The sequence below is a fragment of the Antechinus flavipes genome, chromosome 3, assembly GCF_016432865.1.
Source record: "Antechinus flavipes isolate AdamAnt ecotype Samford, QLD, Australia chromosome 3, AdamAnt_v2, whole genome shotgun sequence".
Classification (NCBI taxonomy): Eukaryota; Metazoa; Chordata; class Mammalia; order Dasyuromorphia; family Dasyuridae; genus Antechinus; species Antechinus flavipes.
This window is the reverse complement of record NC_067400.1, coordinates 556,613,144-556,631,207: the sequence shown is the minus strand read 5'-3', so window position 1 is coordinate 556,631,207 and position 18,064 is coordinate 556,613,144. Positions and strand designations below refer to the sequence as shown.

The 18,064-nt window shown below is 35.1% G+C and overlaps 1 protein-coding gene across 1 annotated transcript; it reads left to right on the top strand.

Annotated features, from left to right (window-relative positions):
* Positions 1–5,926: 5,926 nt before the first annotated feature.
* LOC127555339 (olfactory receptor 51B6-like) lies at positions 5,927–6,867 on the top strand. The gene is given in 2 exon segments (XM_051987570.1): positions 5,927–6,215; positions 6,218–6,867. Coding segments are annotated over 2 exon segments (936 nt in total). The 5' UTR covers positions 5,927–5,929.
* Positions 6,868–18,064: the final 11,197 nt, after the last annotated feature.

Sequence of the window (18,064 nt, the reverse complement as noted above, 5' to 3'; positions counted from 1 at the left end):
AATAATAACTATAGAATTTGACTCAAGAGGAAGTCCTCTTGTCCTTTATTGGTATGTAAAACAAATATACTGGACAAAGTATTTTCTATGTTCTATTGCAGCTAAATACTCCAAATATATTTCTATAAACTTGTCAACCCCCATTTCTGGGTTACAGTTATAGTGATCTCAGATAACACTGAGATAAAGCAAGGGGAATTCAGTGGCAATTTTTCTTCCAGGCATTTTGGCAGATGAGCTTTGTAGGAACAAAGAGATATTCTGGAGGACTGAGGATTCTGTAAGGTTTTATAGCTGCATGGAATGATAACTTCTTAAGTGTTATGTGTAAGAGATCCCTCAAACATAGCATCTTACCTTACACTAAAGAATGTGAACTTTGACATTCAAGATGTCTTTATGTACAATCTTCTTCACTGGATCATCCAGAAACTGAATTTAGATTTCCCTCTCCCATCAGAGGCAAAGGAATGCTTTTATACAAAAGGGAAGGATACCTTTTTTTTTATTGTTGTAACTTACTTGCTTGTTTTTTTTCTTCATCATTATTTTTTCCCCTTTTGATCTGAATTTTCTTGCACAATATGACTAATATGGAAATATGCTGAAAATGATTGCATATATTTAGCCAATATCAGATTGTTTGCTGTTTGGGGGAGGGGAGAGTATGGGAAGGAGGGAAAAAACTTGGAATACTAAGTTTTACCAAAATTAATGTTAAAAATAATCTTTACATATATTTGAAAAAATAAGATACTATTTAAAAAAAGATAAGAAAAAAAATTTAAAAAGGAAGGAGAAAAAGACTTTGGGAGAGAATGAGGGAATGTTTACTATGAGCTAGGGAGATTTTGTGAATGGAAGAAATCCATATTCAGTTATATTTTCTTTTATCTTCCTCAGGTTCTGTTCTGCCATCTTTCCATATCTACCAGGTAATTTTTGCCCTGAGATCCCAGAAAAATTTTCAGGCCTCTGGATCCAAAGATCCCAATAAAGTCTTTCAAAGAGTATGTACTCAATAATTATTTGTTGAATGAATTGATGCATGAATGATTGAGTGAGGCCTATCTGTTGGCACTGTTGAAATCAGAAATGTTTTGGGATATGATCAGCATTTTCCCAATATGAGGTAGCTGGCTGTATTGGCACTGAAAAAATGGACAGTTCTGCAGTCATTGTGGTGGTCTATAGACATGGTCTAACGGGAATATTTAAAGAGAAAAGGTCAATTCAAGGGCTGGCAAATGGGTTTTATTATTTTGCCTATTTTGTACTTATTTTGTAGTCTGTAGTGTTTATAGAGAGATCGAGGTGAATTACTAGGACATGAAAAGGCAGATTGTAATAAGAGTAAATTTTCAAAGTAAGAATGGTTTTTAAAGACAATTTTGGCTACATTTCTGATATGTTATTGCTCCTGAGACTGCACCATGAGACCTGAAGCAAATTTTTAAAAATATGGGTCATACTCTGCTAGTCATTCAGTGTGTGTATAAACCAATCAATTGATAGGAGGATCATTCAGTGTCTTTGGAAGTAAGTTGATTAACATATGTGTCAGTAGATTTGTGAGGGGAAGGGTTGGTTGGATAGTCAGTCTATACATAAGAAGACTGGAGAATTGTCATCTGATTGAGGAGGTTGACTAGCCATCCAAAGAACTGCACTGGTACATCTTCAGTATTGAACCTTAAAATGAAGTCCAGGAGATTCCAAATAGAGCTATTGCTGCCCTAGCAAAAGGAAGAGTCATAAGAGATAGAGACTACAATGAAACAATTTAGACATCAAACAGTTGTTAAGTACCTGCTATTCACAGCTTCTATTTCTAAGAATTAATCAGAGACAAAAGGAAACTCAGATCCTTGAGTGCAATTTTATAGAATGGAAACAGTTAATCAACAAGCATTTATTAAGTGTTTACTATGTATCAGGTATTGTGCTAAATGTTGGGGATACCAAAAAATATAAAAGACAGCCCTTGACCTCAAGAAGCTCACTTTTTATTGAGGGAGACAACATGCTAAATATATGCTAGCTATATACAAGATAAATAGGAAATACATAACAGATAGAAGGTACTAGAATTATGTAGGGTTCAGAAAATATTCCTGTCAAAGGTGGAATTTTTATTATGACTCAAAGGAATCCAGAGAAGTCAGAATGCAGAAAAGGAATGGGAAAGAATTCTAGGCATATGGGATAGCTAGTGAAAATGCCAGAAGTTTGGAGATGGATTGTCTTTTTCCAAAAACAGGAGAGATCAGAAATTCCTAGTTTGAAGAGTACATGGAAGGATGTACAGTGAAAGAAGTCTGGAAAAGTGGAAGGATGGGAATAGAGATAAGTTATGAATGAGAGACAAAATTTTATTCTAAAGGTGATAAGGAGTTATCGGAGTTTATTGAATGAACTCTTGGAGGGATCCTGTGTGTATGTGTCTGGGGGATGGCAGGGAGGGTGTGTGTGACATAGTCAAACCTGCACTTCAGGAAAATCACTGACAATTTATTGGAAGATGGCCTGGAATGGGGATAGATTAGTGGCAGGCAAATCTGCTAGCAGGTTATTGAAATAGCTCAGGCAAGAGGTAATGAGGATTTGTAGAAGGGTAGTGACAATGTCAGAGAGAAGGATTTGAAAGATGTTACTAAAGTAAAATCTATAAGTTTTGGCAATCCACTGGATTTGGGGGGAAAGGAAGAATGAGAGGTTAAGGATGACCCCTAAGATATGAGCCTGGGAAACTCAGAGGATAGCGATACTCTTGATAGAAACTGAGAAGTATGACAGAAGCAAGGGTTTTGAAAGAAAACTAATGATTCAGTTTTCATAATAATAATTTAATTTCAATTGTTTCTATTTCTAACACTTATATAGTAATTTAACATTTGCAAAGCACTGTACATGTAATCTTTTTTGGTCCACACAGCAATCCTCTAAGGTAGATCCCATTATTAATATCACCATTTAGAAATGGGAAAATGGAAGCTCAAAGAGATTAAATTATTTCCCCAAAGTCATACAGATGGTAAGTGTCTGGGGCTATATTTGAACTTGGAGTCTTTCTGATTCTGCCTCCTTATCCACCATGACATCTAGACATAAACCAAAGTAATTGCAGGGGGAAAAAAGCAGAAGAAATATTTCAAAAGAGATAGGTGTATTCTCATCCTCCCTTTTAGAGTTATCCTTAGTATCCTTCTAGTATCTGCTATTAGAATTCATTTGTAATCTCTGTAGTTGTTAGGGTGTTCTCTCTTTTCAATTCTTTTTAATTAAATTTATCAAGCAATTTTTGAGCACCTATTATTTGTCAGTGTGTTAAATGATAAAAGAACAAATATAAAATATCTCCTGTTCACAAGTAGCTCACATTCTCTTTAAAATATTATATATATTTGAGTAAACATGTAGGTACACACATAATTACCCCCCTAATATATGTTTCCATCCACATTGCCCCTTGCAATATAATTTAAACTCCAAAAGGACAGTGACTATTTCATAGAATTTCAGAGTTAGTTCAAAGTTCAGGCATAAGCAGTCACTTTCTATTGTTCCAAAAGAATCTCCACTGTAGTATAAACAAGAGGAGCCCATTCAAGTTCTGTTTGAGGGAAAAATATATATACACATAATATTTTATACATACATGTGTGTTCAAGTATGTATGCATATATCATAGATGGATATGTATGTATATATGTATAGATATATCCATGCATACATGCATACACATATACTTATCTGTTACCTTGTTTCCTATATATGCATATTTGTGCCTGACACAGTGTGCTTGAGGCACATTCAGATGTAATTGATAACCAAATAAATGACAATGCAAAAATATATAAACAATGTCAGTTTATGGTTTTCTTTTTTTTAAAATTTAAATTTTATTTTATTTAATAATAACTTTGTATTGACAGAATCCATAGTTTATGGTTTTCTAAGTCAATATGTGGCCCTCTTTGATCTGTTTCTATTTGAGTTTGACATCACTAGTCTAGTTTACATCCTTCCATCTTCAAAAATAGTTTGAGATTCTTTATCAAATATTTTGCTAAGATCTAGATATACTATATATAAAACTTTCCTAGAGCTACTAGTAATACTGTCCAAAAATAATACAAGAAATTAGGTTATCTTGTTATGATAAATTAAGTCAAAGAGTTACTTCTTTCTCCACTAGATGTACTCTACTTATCCAGAGTCAATAGAGAAATGCTTTCTAAGCACCTCCTATATACCAGACAATGTGCTAAGCACTGAGCACACAAAAAGGCAAAATGAAGTCCTTGTCCTAAAGGAGTTTACCATTTCATGGGAGAAATGACTAACAAAAATGAACCAACAAGCTATATAGAGGACAAATAGGAAATAATTTTCAAAAGGAAAAAAAGTTAAGAGTTAAAATTGCTTGGAAAAGCCTTCCTGTCAGAATTTTACTTGGGACTTGAAGGAAACCTTGGAATCCAATAAAGAGATGGAGGGTTAATATTTCAGACATGGAGGACCCTCTAGAGAAAATTCCCAGAGATGGAGTATCTTTTTCAAGGAGCAGCAAGGCCATTTCATTGGGCTGAAGAATATAAAATGGGTAATTAAATCTGTTTGTCTTTCTCTCTGTCTCTGTCTCTGTCTCTGTCTCTGTCTCTCTCTCTCTCTCTCTCTCTCTCTCTCTCTCTCTCTCTCTCTGTGTGTGTGTGTGTGTGTAGGAGGGGTGACACTGGATTATGAAGGGCTTTGAATAGCAAGCAAAGGATTTTTTATCTGATTCTGGAGGTGATAAGCTGTTGATGATTATGGAATAGGAGGCTTACAGTAAATTACTTTAACAACTAAACAAAAGTTGGATTGGAATGGGGAGGGATTTGAGGTAGGCAGATCCACTAGCTGGTTATGAAAAAATCAATGTGAGAAATAATGAGGGATTGAACCAGGGTGGTAGCAATATTAGAGGGGAGAAAAAGCTGTGTTCTAGAGATGTTACAAACTTGAAATCAACAAAAGTCTTTTAGGTGATTTTTTCCTTTGTGTTTTTAGAGAGAAATAAAGAATGTTCAATTGAATAAGGCAAGTTCCCTTGAGGAAATGGTAGGTAATCTTACAAAGAGGACAAATAAAAGAGTTAACTTTGACAAGAAGAAGTCCCGTTTCTTTTTCAGAGATTAAAATAAAGGAGGACAGTCTGTGTTAGTTACTATATGAAGCAGAGATTCTTAACCTTTTTGTGTGTGTGTGTATTTCATGGACTACTTTGGCAGCTGAATGAAGCCTATAAACTCTTCAGAATAATAATTTCAAATGACTAAAATAAAATAAATAGAATTAAAAGAAGCATTGAGTTATCAAAGCATTTAATAAACAATTTCAATTACTCACTGATTCAGATATACTAGTATTTTAAAGTCTGAATTAGGTGAGATAAGGGAGAATATTAATATTCCCCTTGTAAATCAGAATGATTATATAGGACTATAGGCTTAGAATTCAAAATTAAAAGTCTGGCATTGGTCATTTGTTAAGATTTTTTGGTTTCAATTACTCAACCAGCTGAGTATCTTCTTCATAAGAATATAATTATACAATCTATCAAATGCACTGACAAATTCACATATTTAATGTCTATAGAATTTTTCTTATTTATCAATGTAGTGACATTCTCTCCTGTTATTTCTACTCAGTGTCCCTAATGCCCAGAAGAGGTTCATTTCCTGGCTTTGGTGAACCCATCCTGGTTCTCAGTGATCAGTTTTTCCCTGGCTATTCTGTTCTACAATTAATTAGGAAGTAGGTTTGAAAATGTGTTATTGGCCTAACAATTCACTAAGGAAATTAGGAAAAATTGAAAGAAAAGACATATTTACCTTAGATTGTACTTATAAAAAAATACCTCTTTTATATTTGTAGGATTGCCACCATGTGGCTCAACAGCAGCACAGCCCCATTCCTGTTGACTGGCTTCCCAGGCCTGGAGAGAGCACACTGCTGGATCTCCATCCCATTCTTTATTGTCTATGCTTCTATTATTTTTGGCAATGGCACTCTACTCTTCCTCATCAGGGATGACCACAGCCTTCATGAGCCCATGTACTACTTTCTAGCTATGCTGGCAGCCACTGATCTTGGAGTGACCCTGACTACAATGCCTACAGTGATGGGAGTCCTATGGTTGAACTACAGAGAGATCAGTCATGAATCATGCTTCTCCAGGCCTATTTTATCCACACACTCTCAGTCATGGAATCTGGTGTCTTACTTGCTATGGCTTATGACCGTTTTGTTGCCATTTGTAACCCACTGAGATATACTTCCATCCTTACTGATTCTCGTGTGATAAAGATTGGGATTGTTGTCTTCATGAGAGCCTTTCTCTCCATTATACCCCTAATTCTGAGACTACACTGGTTTCCTTATTGCCATTCTCATTTACTCTCTCATACTTTCTGCCTCCACCAAGATGTTATCAAATTGGCCTGTGCTGACATTACCTTCAATCGCATCTACCCTGTTGTTTTGGTTGCATTGACAGGTTTCCTAGACTCTTTTATCATCCTCTTCTCTTACATATTAATTCTAAAGACAGTCATGAACATTGCTTCTGGAGAGGAGCGAGCTAAGGCTCTAAACACCTGTGTTTCCCATGTCTGTTGTGTTTTGGTATTCTATGTAACAGTAACAGGTCTAACACTTATACATCGTTTTGGGAAGCATGTACCACATGTGGTTCACATTACCATGAGCTATGTGTACTTCCTCTTTCCTCCATTAATGAACCCTATTATCTATAGTGTCAAGACCAAGCAGATACGGAAAGGTATTCTTCGTATTTTCTCTCTGCGTAGACCCATAGCTTGAACTTGACAGGGTTCTGTCATGAAAGGAAAAAGGATGGGTTTTGGGGGATGGAAAGTCATGAAATATTCAAAGAGATTCAGTGACACATGTTTTTTCTCCTTCCTTCTCCTTTAGAATATGTTGTGACATTTTCAGTGTCGTACCAAAAAATATGGGGGGAAACATATTAGGAATAAATTTGAGGCTCTACTCCCATATGATAGTCTTTGGTAGAAAGAAGATACAATCTGGGTTTAAGAATGATAAAAAAAAAAGAATAACACACACAAAAAGAAAATTTATTATTTTATTTAATTCTATATTCACTTTATCATCTTCCTCTTTTCATAGATGACCACAGTCACTTTAGTACCCTGCTCCTGGTAATCATTCATTAGATCAGAAGAGGTAGGTGGCCAAATATTCTTTTTATATATGTAACAAATTATAATTTTAGCCATTTTCTTCTTTCTCTCCCAACTGAGTGAATTAATCAAGTATATCTGGAGGCATATATGGTCATGGACAGAAGTAGTGACGTGTGAATTCCAGACAATATGAAGAAAAATAATAAATTATAGACAATCAGTGGCACGTGGAGACAGGAAGAGAAGACTGGAAAATTTCCCAGTGTATATAACACTAAATGATCTTAGAGAATTATCAATTCTTTATAATTAAAAAAGTATCTGAACTACCCAGTTGGGGAAAACCATAAAGAAGTTGAATACACAAAAATAAATGTCTCTCCACACTCTCCCCTTTGACCAGTATTAAGCAATAGGTAAAGGTAAGCTTTGTGATCAGTGGAATTTTTAGTGGAACTCCCTAGAAGTGGACTTTAAGTGACTCTGGGGATTTTAAAATAACTTTATAACTGATGTTTGATCATTCAAGGATTTCCATTTTATTTTATTTTTTTAATAAAAATTTCATTTTAATATTATGAGTAGCATACTTTCAAGTGGGAAGGAATTCTCACAATACTTGTTGTGAAAGTGTTATGTATATATAATAGATGTAGGTGTCTACCATTCTCATATGTACTCTATATGGACTTGGTCTGCTACTTGACGTGCTAAATGATTTATTACTGTATTTATTCTTATTAACTAAAACCCAAATTTGTTCTCATTATTTCTAATTCAGGTATATGTTTACATATTCATTAATTACTAGATTTACAACCTCTTCCTCACTAATAAGCCAGTCAGTTAATAAGCATTTATTAAATATTTACTATATACCAGGCACTGTGCTAAGATTTGGAAATATAAATACAAATGGAAACAAAAATAGTGCCTTTCTTCAAGAAATTTACAACCTAATGAAGTAAGAAAACACATAAAAGAAAAATAAAAAGTGGAGGTGGGGGAAAAGATATTCAGTGCTGGAGCCCTCACAGAAAAAAGTAAGACATGCAGCTTGTAGAGGAATGAGATACCCTTATAAAATAAGATCTCATTCAATCAGAGGGAGAGATTGAAGTCATTTAGGGTATTTCCAAAGCATGAATTCCGGGGCCAGAATGACATTTCTGTTTGAAAAATTGCTGCATGATAGAGGAAGTCAAGGGAGGTTGAAGGGAAAATATAACCCTACTTCAACTTATTTAATAAAGTGGAGAAAACACTTTCCTCATAAGTAATTGATCACCTTTCTACAGAAAAATCCTGAGGGGCAGAGCCAAGGTGGCAGAGAGTAGATACACCTGTATCTGAACTCTTCTGAGTGGTCCCTCAAATCAACAGCAGATTAAGCCTCTGAACTGGTTTTGGAGTGACAAAACCCACAAATATTTGTAATACTACAAATTTCCAGAAGAAGATACTTTGAAAAGACTTCAGAAAAGGTCTGTTTCAATTGGGCAGAGGGAGAGGCTTCTAAGGCCTCTTAGGGAGGGAGCCTGGGGCAGGAAGTTGGGGAGGGGAGCCAGGGCATTGCAGTGTCTGCCCATTGGGAAATTTACTGCAAGCCTCTTAGGGTACTCTGTCCTGGTTGCAAGTTGGTGGTTCAGCAGATTTTCAGTGAGACACCCAAAAGCAAATACAAATGTCAAATTGTGAATCCCTGAGCCCCAGAAGAATACAGGACCTGGCTGTGTCTATCTTGCATTAGAAATCAGTCAGTAGCACTGGTCCCAGGGCAAACTAAAGGGACTATCATCCCTTTGCCTTAAGGGCAGACTTCAATCTTTTAAAAAAAATGAGCAAAATAGCAAAAAGAACTCTGACTAAAGACAGTTTTTATGGAGAAAGAGAAGAACAGACTTAAAACCTTGAGGATTCTAAAAGCAAATCAACTCCAGATGAAGCCCCAAAGGGTGATGTAAGTTGGTCCCCATTTCACAAGATTCTCTTGGAAGAATTCAAAAAAAGATCTTAAAAGAGAGTTAGAAGAAAAAGAGGGAAAGGAAATGAAATCATTGTGAGTGAGTATGCAAAAGGAGCACCAGAAATTATCTGAAAAAAAAAAACTCCTTAAAAAATCGACTTGATGAAATGGAAAAGGCACATAACTCTTTACAAAATGATTATGAAAAAGAAGCCAATTTATTGGAAAACAAAATCTGTGAAATGGAAAAAAAAAGCATAAACAAAACACTTGTTATAAAATTTTAATTGGCCAAATGCAAAGGAGATAAAAAAGCTAAATGAAGAAAATAATTCACTAAAAATTAGAATTGAACAAATAGAAGTGAATGACTCAATGAGACTTCAAGAATAAGTCAAATAAAATTTTAAAAAGTGAAAGAAAATAGAAGAGTATGTAAAATACTCCATTGAAAAAACAATTGACCTGGAAAAGAGATCTAGGGAAAAATGTTCTGAAAACTATGATGGAAAAAAAAGACTCTAGACATCATCTTTCAGAAAATCATCAAGGAAAACTGCCCAGATGTCCTCTAGGATATCTAGTTCTAATCAGAGGGTAAAATAGCCATTGAAAGAATCCACAGACTACCTAGTGAAAGAGATCCAAAAATGAAAACTCCCAGGAACATTGTAGCTAAATTTCAGAATTATAAACTTGGGGAGAAAATATCACAAGCAGCCAGAAGGAAACAATATAAATATCAAGGAGCCACAATCAGGATTACCCAGGACATAAAAGCTTCTATTTTGAAGAACTGAAATCTGATATTCTGGAAAGCAAAGGAATTTGTATTGCAACCAAGAATTACCTGTCTATGAAAACTGAGCATCATCTTTCAGGGAAAAAGATGGACATTCAAGAAACAAGTAAATTTCATCTATTTTTGATGAAAAGACCAGAGGTGAATAGAAAATCTGATTATCAAATACCAAACTCAAAAGAAGCATAAAAATGTAAAAAGAAAAGAAAAAATAACTTTCTTTTAAAAGTTAAAAAGTACATATCTCCACATAGGAAGATGATATGTTTAACTCTTGAGATCTGTATCTCTGTTATTGGTATACTTAGAGGGTACAGATATAATTTGATTTTATTGTGAAGATATTCTAGAGAAGGAAAGGTTATTCTACTGGAAGAAGAAGAAAATGGAGTTAAAATGGGGCAAATTACATCTCATGAAGAAACAAAAAAAAGACCAATTGCAATTGAGGGGAAGAGGGAAGGGAGATGAGCATTGTGCGAATCTTCTTCTCATCAGATTTGGCTCAGAGAGAGAATATCAGACACACTTGGCTTCACAAAGAAGCTTGTCTCAATCTATAGGAAAATAGGAAGGGAAGAGGGAAAGAAAGAGAGGAGACTAATAAAAGGGAGAATAGAAGTAGAAGGGAAAAGGTATAAGCTAGGGGAAGAGGCTGCAAAAGGAAAGGGCTGTTTGAGGAGGGGGTGGTTAGTACCAAAATACTAAGCTTTGACTCAATTAATTACCTCTTTGCAACGAAATGAGTGACATAAGAAATTGTACTCTCTAGAATAGGATTCTTTCCGAAATTGGGAAAGGTCCAATTTTATCCTGGACAAAGTGACATTACCCTCCCTGAATGAAATATTTTAGCTTCTCCTTTTGTTCTCTCCTTGGTGAGCTGTTTTTAGTCAGAAAAAAGTTAAATTCAACAGACACTTATTAAGCCTACTTCATAGAATCTTGTGCTAAATGTTGGAAGACATTTAAACTTTAACTAATGTGATGTGGTGGTGAGAGTGAAAAATTTGTAGTCATCCAGTGAAAAAACTCTGGGAGATGACTATGAACCACTATAGAGAATTACCAATCCCTCTATTTTTGTCTGCCTGCATTTTTTATTTCCTTCACAGGCTAATTGTACACTATTTCAAAGTCTAATTCTTTTTATATAGCAAATTAACTGTTTGGACATGTATACATATATTGTATTTAACTTATACTTCAACATATAAGTTAACATGTATTGGTCAACCTGCCATCTGGGGGAAACAATGGGGGGAAGGAGGGGAAAAGTTGCAACAAAAGGTTTTGCAACTGTCAGTGCTGAAAAATTACCCATGCATATATCTTGTAAATAAAAAGCTATAATATAATTTTTAAAAAAAGAAAAAAATGTAATCAAGAGGACTTCAGTTTAAATCCTGACTGCTATGACTTTGGGTAAATAATTTCTATTATTTTAATCTATAAAAGGAGAGTGATGGACAAGAGAATTATTTCCACTGTAACTTCCAAATTTATGGTCCTAAGGAATAGAACTCATTTCCCTATAGTAAAGTGTAGAAGATCGGAACTCGGGAGGAATGTACTTGAAACAAGGATATTTAAAACAAGGTGTTAACTCAGTGGAATTGATGAAATGATGATTCTTTAGTATACATATACTTAGTACTTAGCATGGTGATATAATGGTTTTCTAGTTCACATATATTCAGTATGCTGTGATGTAATCATACCAAGATATTTAAGGGCTGAGAAGGACTGGAAATGAGACATTCTATCTTTAACCATTCCTCTTGGTGGCTTTTCTGCTTCTTGCACTCCTCCACTAAGATCAAAACTGGATCAGACTGTAACAGACACAGACTGTGAAGGAGACAGACTGTGAGAATAAAGACTTTAGATTCTTATTTCTGACTATCCTTGTGGTGACTATACTGCTGAGACTAAGGCCTGTCTGGAGGTCCTCCAGAAAGCTAGCCTGAACATTACAATAAAGGTCATATCTCACCATTAGCTATAACTGCCTATCTCAATAATTTTTAATGTTGAAATTCTCTCTTTCAATTTCTCTAGCTGTGACTTGCTTCTCTTAAAACTTCCTTCTCTCTCATCAGTAGTCAATTCTTCCACAACTTCCTGTATTCTTAATTCTTCACCTTCTCACTTTTTTCCTTTTATCATTGTGGCCATTTTAAACATACATACTTCTTTACCTTTGGTTCTCTTCCCTCTGTGTCCTAATTCATCATATCTCCCCAAATGCCAACTATGGGTTTCTGCTCCCATTTACATACTTCATTGTGCTCAAGATGCTCAATATATTACATCTATTAGAAATTCAGATTATCTCATGTTAACTGAAACCTTAGGTTTTAAACATGGTAGATTTTCAGTAAATGGTAATTCAATGAATAGATTGTCAGGTAAATCTGAGATATGGGGTATGACTGTGACCATAGGGATCCCTAGGAATCAAGGTAAGGTAACATCTGAGGGATGATTAGAGTACAGTATGGATTTATAGAATTTCAGAGCTGAAAAAACCTGTCTACTCCAATTTCTTTATTCAAATGAGGAAACACACCAAGTTAAGTAACTTGTTAATGATGATATGAATATTTCCCTGCCCTCGTCTCATATCTCTCCCCTTACCTCTTCAGACTAGTACTCTGAAGGTCTCTCATCCCTGGTGTTGGTCAGATAAGTGCCCAGGGTTGTAGCAGGGAACACCAGATAAACTCGAAAATACAGCTGATTCATTCCCTTAGTGATAATTAGTCAGTATTTGGAAGACAGTCTGGGTTGAGTCAAAGCATTATTAAATCACTCAATATTTTAGCTTATAAAAAGCCCAAAGTTCAATGTGTGAACCATTAGGCTACTAAGTCAATGGGCCAAAACAATTTTTCAGAATGTCAGAGTAAAGTAGTCAGTCACATTCAAAGAATATTTCCCTATAGTTCTTTGATCTCTTGCCCCATGATCCCATTCCTTGTATCATCCTTATTTCTTCACATGTCATATCCTGCCCAGTAGATTATAAAGCCCTAGAATTCAAGACATGTTTAATAAACATTGGTTACATTGAACTTAACATCATAACATTTATTAAGTAGTTGCTCTATGCAGAGTACAATATTCATATTTTTAATAATATAAATAGTACTTATATATTAGTACATTAAATATACATATATTATGCATATAGATACTTTCTAATATATATATTCTACCTTCTATTACATTAGTTAGAAAATTCTAATTATTTCTCTATATCCTAATGCACCTACATATTTGTATATATAAACATGTATATATATATATATGCATATGCATGTACATGTGTATATGTGTATGTGCAATTTTAAGCTAATAAAGTCAAAAGCCAATTAAATTAAAACTACATTAATACTTTGGGGACATCTTTTATTATAATATTTGATCCTCCCATGCACAACTAATACTGATTTTACAGATGAGAAAAATGAGGCTAATAAAGGTTAAGTTACTCGCTTTGGATCATAAAAGTAAAAAGGGGTGAGTTGGGATTGAAATTAAACAATGATACCTAGGTTTTGTACCTGAATGATTAGGGTGATGATGATATCCTTTGCAATAAAGGGAAAGATAAAAAAGGAAATTTTAGGGAGAAATATTATGAGCTCAGTTTTGAACATGTTGAACTTCAGGTGTCTATGATATATTTAATTCAAGATGTATAAAAAAGCAGTTGGATATGTAAGACTAAAGATTGTGAAAGAAATGAAGAAAAGTAAAGAGACTGTTTTCCTCCCCTGTAATAGCTGAAAAAAGACATTAGAACTTGATATTTAAAAGGGATAACAGCATCAAGTGAAGATTTTCCAAAGATAAAAATGTTCTGAGTATGTTTATAGTGAAAAAGAAGTGTCTCCCCAATTACTTAAGTGCCTTTTATGTGCCTATAATTTTAATAAAAGTTGAGAGTGATTAAAAAAAAGCAAATAGGACCATATTGCTAATATATTTAAGTTATTTTAATCTTGAAATTTCTTTCAAGAAAGCAGATCCTAGAGTATTGCTGACATGACATTTCACCTTGAAAAGAAAGAACAAGAAAAAGAGTTCTCTTCTTTCTCCTCCATCTGCTGGAGTTATCCAACGTGGCCAAATGCCAATTACAATCCCTTTCTTGTTGATTATTTTCCCAGAACTGCAGGAAGTTCACCATTTGGAATTCTATCCCTTTCTTTGCTGTAATTCTTGTTCATGTCACTCTCTTTTACTTCATCAGATATGACCAAAGCCTCCATGAGCCCGTGTACAACTTCCTGGTTATGTCGTTAATCACAGACCTTGGGGTGACTGACCATTATACCTGAAGGGAATTTCAGGAGATATGGGCTATAGGATCGATCTATCCATCCATCTATCTATCTATCTATCTATCTATCTATCTATCTATCTATCTATCTATCTATCTTATAAATCTATCTTTCTATCTATCTATAGGGATAGACACCCATTCAACTTTTCTCATTCAAAAAACCTCCATGAAGATGTACAAGGAGAGTGGGGAATGAGGACAGGAAACTATCCCACCTTTAGATAGCTTTGATTTTTGGAGGATACATCATACCAAAATCTGACTTCTCTCTCTTTTTCCAAGTCTGCCTCTGAGGGCCAAACAGACAAATGTAACCCCTCCTTGATGTGACAGTTCATGTAAACATTCCATAGACCTTTTTGAATTTTGACATTCTTTGTTTTTGTGATCCTCTAGTTTCTCGAGCATCTCATAATCCTAGATATTCTCTACTTTAGAAACTTCCTTCTATAAATGTGATAATTAAAACTGGACAATCCTCTAGATAACTTCTAACCAAAGAAAGCAATGAACAATTAATTAACTTCCCCAGTTCTGACACTCAATTACTTTCTGAATCAGAGAGGGCTCAATTCCTACATTTATCAATTAATGTATATGTGAACAAGGTTTTTATGTGGGGGTATTACATCCCATAGTATTTTTTACATTAAAACAAGTTTATGAAGGACTGGGTAGCCTTCCTTGCATAGCTGATATTTAGAAAAGACAGAAAAGTGTATACTCCACTCCCACCTTTCCAAACATCAGAATTTCTTAAATCTTTTTTTAGTGTCAGTATCCTTTTAGTATTTTGATGAAGTCTTAAGATCTCTTCTCAGAATGTTTTTCGTTTAAATTCGTAATTGAATTGAATACTAATACAACTGAATACTAAATTTTAATTAGATGTTTGAGGAAAATCTCATCTTTATTTTCACTAAGAATATAGGATCCCCCAAATCTTTTCAAAAGATCTTCAGTTATGCACCAGATACCAGCTAAGTATTGGGGATACAAAGAAGGCAAAAGAAAATCCTTCTGAGAAGGAAAAAAACAGTCCCTGTGACTCTCATCTGATTCAAACTAAATCACAGCTAAGAAGACATAATAATTACTGTTAGAGGGACATTCTTGGGCAGGAGGTTCACTGCATGTCTGAGTGGGAAGGGGGATAGGAAAAAGAATAAAAATCAATCTATGAAGTTTAATTTAGGAGTTTTTCTATCTTCTTGTGAGACTATCAGTGAGACCTGGAGCTATGACTTAGGCAGAGTAAAATAAGACTTCAGAAGCAGAACTGGGTTTGAACAGTGATACACTCTGGCAATAAAGTAAGAGTTAGTGCTCTTTGGAAGAGATAAGACTGCCACCTTCTGGAGATTATGGAAAACTGCAGGAATGGGATTTACGGGGAGGATGAGCTGCAGGTAAAAAAGGTACAAAAAGAAGCCATACTGGGGAGCAGAAAGAATTCCAGTTCCTTTCTCACACCTGAGGGGAACTTCAGGGGACATGGGCTCTGTCAGAAAAATGTAATATAACAAAAGAAACCCTCAAATGGTTGCCATTTCGGAGAGGAGAGGGAGCAAATGCATATGAGTTTGTATTAATTATAAGGACTCTGTAATCCACATGAACTAGGAGGGAAACTAGATGATACTCCCTTGAATGGAAAGATAGCAGCAGATCATGTTGTAGGATGGAAGATGAGAATGTAAATAGAGCAAAGATAAATATGACCTTCAGCATAGAATCAGCCTTTCCCCTTCACCTTTCTCCTCCAATTTCTTGCTTTTGATATCATTTTAAATTCAAGGTCTCACATTTTTTTGGACATAACAGGGTAAATGTATAAAAAACCCACTAAGAAGTAGGAGGCTGTTTTGCTACAGGATGATTTTCAGCTGCTGAATGAAACATTTGTGTAGATGGGGGAAAGTGCAGTAGCAGGCATGTTAAGGGTAACATTCAACCCAGACTCCCAGTGCCTCATCTAGCCCTGGTGTTCCAGCTGCCAGAAGGAGTAGAATTGGGTGGTTTAAATTAAGGATTTAGATTCTGTGGATTCATAACATCTAAGTCAACAAGCATTTTTTAAGCACTTAAGAACAATAGAAATCTAGTCCAACCTCCACATTTTTCAGATGAGGCTGCCATGATCCAGATAGATTAGGTAACTTTCCCAATGCTAACTACATAGAGAGTTCATAGCTAGCATTAGCATGTGGGTCCCATAATTTCAAGTTCAGCTTGTATTTATTTTTTTTCTATTTTTTACATATACAATAATTTAAAATCCATTTCCATATTCGTCATGTCAAGAAAGAAAAATCAGAATAAAAGGGGAAAAGAAACTATAAGAAAAAACAAAACAAAAAATAAAGGTGAAAAATAGGATGCTTCGATCCACATTGAGTCTCCATAATTCTTTCTCTGGTTGTGGATACTATTTTCCATTCCAAATTTATTGGAATTGTTTTGGATCACTGTACCAGTGAGAAGAACTAAGTCTAAAATATTTGATCATCATACAATCTTGCTGTTCATGTGTGCAGTGTTCTCCTGGTTCTGCTCAATGCACTCAGCATCAGTTCTTGTAAGTCTTTCCAGGCTTTTCTGAAATCAGTTTGCTCATCATTTCTTGTAGGAAAAAAAAAGCCTTCCCTTAAAAATGCATACTATAACTTATTCAGCTATTCCCCAATTGACGAGCATCTACTCAGTGGCTAATTTCTTCCCACTACAGAGTAGACTGTGTTTCTTGAGGAAATAATTGCTCTAAGTGGGCAAACATATAGTAATTCAAGAATATGCTTGGATAATTCCCATGAAAACTCTTAAACTGGCTACCCATTGAAAGGGCAGAACTAAAGGGAGGATAACTAGTCTTCTAAAAGTCAGAGGGGGCTTCATAGTTTCTCTAGATCCTATTCAGGTGTCCCCAGATAGATAGAAAAACTACAGGTGAATTTGATATTGATACTACTTGGTTCTCAATAGGTCCTAAATAGCATCAGGTAATTGTTCACAGTGCATTTAGGCTTCAATAGCACAATGATCAAACTTGGACATATTATATCTAGAATATCCTTGGGAAATCTATGGAATAGAGCTTGAGGTAAATCATATTCAGGGCTAGCTCATGGAGTATGAAAGAAACTCAAACTTTTTGCTGAGTCATCATAGAACAAAGGTGCAGGGAGTTTTAATAGATGATGTCAGATGAGTGAGAGTGATTTTCTGGGATAGCTGCTGAGACCCAATGAATACGTTGAGTCTGCCATAAGGGAAAATAAACATGGGAAAGTAGAGTATCTAAAACAAAATTTTCATTGGAGGACTTAGTAGTCATTTTACATAGTCTCCCATCCATTATTCACTTTACACTACCTTAATAGTGAGAGTCTAATTATCCAACTCCCTCCTCAAGTCAGAAACCTGAAAGCCTTTGGGAGGGATTCCAACTCACTGATCTAGCTCTAACAAAGGCAGGTGAGAAGGAAGGGAAGCTTTTTCCCTAGGAATTGAATATACTGAAAGATGAAGAATCTCTAGAGAATTTGAGTTCTCTATAAATATTCTATTGAGGGCAGGGGCTCGTTGCAGACTCTGAAGATTAAATATTTTATCTAGATCCTTCATATGAGACAGAGGCACCTCTGGACTATGACTCAGGTGAGGAGGGCATATGAAAATTCTAATGAAATAAAGTGGACAAGTGGCTGAGGATTAGCTATTCCCCAGTA